The following is a 4,749-nucleotide window of genomic DNA, read 5'->3' as shown; positions in this document are numbered from 1 at the left end:
TCCTCAGATAGAGTGAATGTGTTGACAAATACTTTATGTTCATAAGCATACCAGGATGCTGGGTCCCTGGCAGGTGCTAGGGGACCGTTTGAGTGAATATGTGTCAAAGCATGTCAAACTGAAGAAAGATTCTCAGAAGGTTTCAGTGTTCCTGTGATATCAGTGATCACGGGGTCTTCTCTGAAAATCGTGAACTTGGTGGTAATTTAGAAGACTTGTTCCACAGTGGGGCATTGAGCAGCATGGTAATTTGTGACAAGCAGAGAAGCTGAAAGGCCGAAAGACTGGAGGCAGAACCAAAGGGGAAATGAGAGCCTGAGTAGGAGGCTGAGGGTTTGGGGAATGAACACATGTTCCCTGTGGCAGACAGTGGAGCTGTGTCCGTTAACTGGAGAAGATCAGATGAGAGATACTGTGGGGCAGGTTTGTTCAGTAGGGAAATCAAAGAGTCACATTTTTAAAACAGAGAAATAGCACCTGCAATTGAAATGGCATTTCTGGTACTTGGATTTCTAGTTGCTCTCTTTCTAGGTGGAGACAACACAGATGGTAAGAGATCTGTAACAACTGCCCTGTTGGGTGGAAGTCGTTTAATGTATGTGTGTATGTGTGTGTGTGTCTCTCAGTGTGCATGCTAGTGTGTTTGTGTGCCCGCTTGTGTGTTGTTCAGTGTATGTGCTATGTGTGTTGGATGTGTGTGCTTCTTTGCAGGGTATATAATTGTGTCCTCAGTATGTACCTGGTACTTCTTGCATTGTAAGTATTCCTTCCTCTAGTTTCCTGTGCCTTTCTAAAGCATACAGATTAAGTCAGGGAACCCAAGGAATGCAAATATCTGCTGAAATAACTAAGATTTTTCTCTTTTCCCTCTAGATTTAGAGCTCCCCATACAGGCACGTTTCCTTTCCAGTTCTGTCACAATGACTTTTTCCAATTCTGTTTCTTTCCACAGGATTTGAGAGGCCTATCTCCTTCCAAGCTATTGTAATCGATTCATTTTATAACCATTCCTTGGTGCAGAGTCTTTGCTCAGCCTGGATGGATGAGTTGGAGACTCATCGTTGGGAGAAGAACTCTAGAACCATTGAATTTCTGCAACCTTGGTCCAGGGGTAATTTCAGTAACAAGGAGCTTGAGGACTTGGAAAGACTTGTCCATTTCAGCTTTGTTACATCTACTGAAGAAATTAAGAAGAATGTCAATATATTACACTTTGAGTGTGAGTTCTGTTTCTTCAGTGATGATTGAGGAGGTGGATGGATGGCTATGCGAATAACTTCTTTTACATCTATTAAATAGATTGTCTGTCTATAATTCTTTCACTATTCCTAGAACAAAACTGAAACCCCATAATTTTGGGTAGCACTTTTTTCTGGATATTGATTCTCCAAAAAGATAAAATTTGGCATTATTTATGATCTCTTTTCCCGTTAACAGCAGAACTGTATTATCTTCCTTTGGAGTGGTCCTTATTCGCCCCTTCCTTTAGTTCCAACCACATGCACATAGCTTCTTCTCTCTTTCATGACTTCTTAAAGTGTTTTTTTTTTCTCTCCATTTCAGACTTTTCAGCCCTTTCTGGCTATACAATCATTGTCATCTATCATATTGCACTCATATTGGATTGATATTTTCAACTCTTTCACATAAAGTTTCCCTTTATGTACATATTACATCATCTTAAGTCAATTTTTTACCAATTGCTCATGACATTCTTCTCTTCTTCCCCTCTTACTCTTAGTAATTCCTCTTTCTCTGACTCTGGATCAAAACAAACTTTGTCCTATTTAATCAGACCTTCCAAACATTTCACTTTTACTTCTATCACATGTTGTTTTTATTTCATTTTAGTATTTTTTCTTCTTTATTTCTCTAATTATTTCTTCTCTTCCCAGACCCTTTTGAGGTCCAAGTGACAATAGGCTGTGAGCTGCAGCCTGAGGAGACCTCAGTGGGCTTTCACCGGGTAGCTTATCAAGGAACTGATTTGCTGAGCTTGGAGAACAATTCGTGGATGCCATCTCCACAGGGTGGAAGTAGGGCACAGATTGCCTCCAGACTACTTAACCTTTATGAAAGTTTCATGGAAGCAGTACACAAATTCATCAGTGACACCTGTCCACGTTTTGCTTTGGGACTTCTTGAAGCAGGCAAGGAAGATCTCCAGCGACAGTGTAAGTGGTGAACCCACCTGGCAAAAATGGAGAAGTGTAGAATATGTGTTTCTCTAACCTGAGATGAGGATATGGTGGGGAGTTTGTGTGAACATTTTTCCTGTTTTCTGCAGTGAAGCCAGAAGCCTGGCTGTCCAGTGGCCCCAGTCCTGGTCCTGGTCATCTGCTGCTGGTCTGCCGTGTGTCTGGTTTCTACCCAAAGCCTGTGCTGGTGACTTGGATGCGGGGTAACCAGGAGCAGCCTGGCACTGAGCGAAGTGATGTCCTGCCCAATGCTGATGGCACGTGGTATGTCCGAGTAACCGTGGAAGTGACAGCTGGAGAGGCGGCTGGCCTGTCCTGTCGAGTGCAGCACAGCAGTCTGGGAGACCAGGACATCATCCTCCACTGGGGTGAGGAAGAGTGGGTTCCCGAGCTGGAAAGAGGAGGAGTTGGCTTTCAAACACTTTGTGGGAGGGGACAGATGAAACATGAGTGATTTTTATGATTTCAGGCTCAATATTAGTAAAAGTAGATAATCCAAGGAATGCAAGTGAATACGAGGGGCCATAGTGCAGTGTCAGCTTGAGTCCTGACTGTTCTGCTTCTGATATGGCATCTTGCTATGGTGTCTGGAAAGGCAGTGGGTGACAGTCCCAGTGCTGATGTCTCTACTGTCCGTGTGTGACATGGTTGTTGTTGTTGGTCATGATTTTGGTCTGTCCTAGTCCTGGATGTTGATGACATTTGGAGAGTGAGCATGAAAGGAAGACTCCCTAATATGTCTCTCTCTATTTTTTTCTCTTTGTCTCTCCCTGATTCTCCAACAGTTTTCCTTTCAAAATTATATATATAATTATGTATATATGTGTGTATATTCATATACATGTACACACACACATATGTAAAGAGAAAATTGGGGACCTGTAGGAATTAGGTGAAGCTTTCATCTTTGAAGAAAGATAAAGTCAGAAAGAAGACAGAAGGAGAATGATGAATGTAGGCTTTCAACTGAGCTAAACACAGTTGATCATATTAACTCAGGAGGTGGATGGGCACAGCAAGGAATGAATTTGAAATAACATCTCTGGTTTTGTCCACCTTTACAGAACGTCAAAATTCCACTGGCTTCATTGTTCTGGCAGTGATACTGGTCCTGGCTCTTCTGGCTGGCCTTGTGTTTTGGTTAAGAAAGCTATGGTGAGTCTTCTATGTCTATTTCTCCTACTTTCTCTGTTTCCTAACTTAGATTCCTCTTTACAAAGCTATCTCCTAGGTTCTCCTTCTCAGAGCCCTCATTCCTTATTCTCCATTCTCACCTCCACCCTGTGCTGAATGACTTCCATTTTGGCTCTCAATGCTTCATTTCAGGATACACCATGGCCCTCCACACAATCTTCTGCTTTGAAATGAGAACTCAGCAGCCCAAAGGCACAGGGAATAACTGGAGGTGATATGGTGATGATATCTTCGAATCTTTTGTACATGACTTCTGCTGTTGCTTATGTTCAATGATCAGGTGCTGGTTACAGATAAGCTTAATGTTTCATATGTTGCTATTTTGACTTATGCTGTTTCAAAATATGATTTTTAAAATTTCAATGGAATGGGCTCCAAGTCACTTTTCCCTTTTCAGTTACTTCTGGATCATTAGGCCCATTTCAGCTGTCACTTCCTCAAGGGGCCCTCTCTGACCCAGAAGTTGGAAAGATTCCTTCCCTGGTCTGAACATTTGTGACAACTACTTCATGTTGCCTGGTAACTCCCTGATCCCTATCACTATTTAATGTATTTTTGTTAGTTTCATTTGTTTGAGAGTAAAATGCTTATCACACACATATCTGTGCAGGGAAGTATCATTTCTGAATGTCCTATTTTGTCCAATAAAATCTGTTGAGTTTAAGTCAAATCTTTAGTCAATTTTTTAAATTTATTTTTTATTGTTAATAACATTGTATTATTTGATACAGTTTTATAGGTGCATGGATTTCCCCCACTCCTCCCACAGCCCTCCACCCATGGTGGATTCCTCCACCTTGCTGCATAACTACAGTTCAAGTTCAGTTGAGATTCCTTCATTGCAAGTACATGCCCAGCATTGAGGCCAGCATCTTATTGTCCTGATAACTTCAGTGGCTTCTTGGGGAGACCTTCCCTGGTCTGAAGGCAAAGCTAACAGTGTAAAATCCCAGTCAATTAAAAGCCCCAACAAAACATCAGAACAATATATAGTGTTATGGAATTGATTGACATAGTATTGAGTAAACAATATGTTAAAAATAATGCAAGTTCAATTTTTCGAAACACATGTGTTGAGACAGTATCAATGACAGGATAAAAAATACAGGTTAAATTAAGGCAAACATGTGGTATCTAACCTTTTGGGATTCGCTCATTTCCATTAGCATTATAGTTTCCAGTTGGGCCCATTTAGCCACAAAGAACTGCATTTTTTTTTTTAATAGCTGAGTAGTATTCCATGGAGTAGATGAACCAAATCTTTCTTATCCAATCTTCCTCTGATGGGCATTTTGGTTGCTTCCATGTTTTGGCAATTACTGATTGTGCTGCTATGATCATAGGGGTGCATGTTGGT

At 41.2% G+C, this 4,749-nt stretch overlaps 1 protein-coding gene across 1 annotated transcript; it reads left to right on the top strand.

The window, feature by feature from the left end:
- The first annotated feature begins 488 nt into the window (after nt 1–488).
- On the top strand, nt 489–3,561 carry LOC121171564 (T-cell surface glycoprotein CD1a-like). Its single transcript, XM_041003291.1, has 6 exons — nt 489–549; nt 953–1,219; nt 1,896–2,174; nt 2,288–2,566; nt 3,263–3,353; nt 3,525–3,561. The coding sequence occupies exons 1-6, from the start codon at nt 489–491 to the stop codon at nt 3,559–3,561; spliced, it is 1,014 nt and encodes a 337-aa protein (XP_040859225.1).
- Nucleotides 3,562–4,749: the final 1,188 nt, after the last annotated feature.

Source organism: Ochotona curzoniae, unplaced genomic scaffold (assembly GCF_017591425.1).
Source record: "Ochotona curzoniae isolate NIBS_2020 unplaced genomic scaffold, NIBS_Ocur_1.0 scaffold_2683, whole genome shotgun sequence".
Classification (NCBI taxonomy): domain Eukaryota; kingdom Metazoa; phylum Chordata; class Mammalia; order Lagomorpha; family Ochotonidae; genus Ochotona; species Ochotona curzoniae.
Note: the sequence above shows the minus strand (reverse complement) of the source record. Positions and strands in the feature narration are given on the sequence as shown.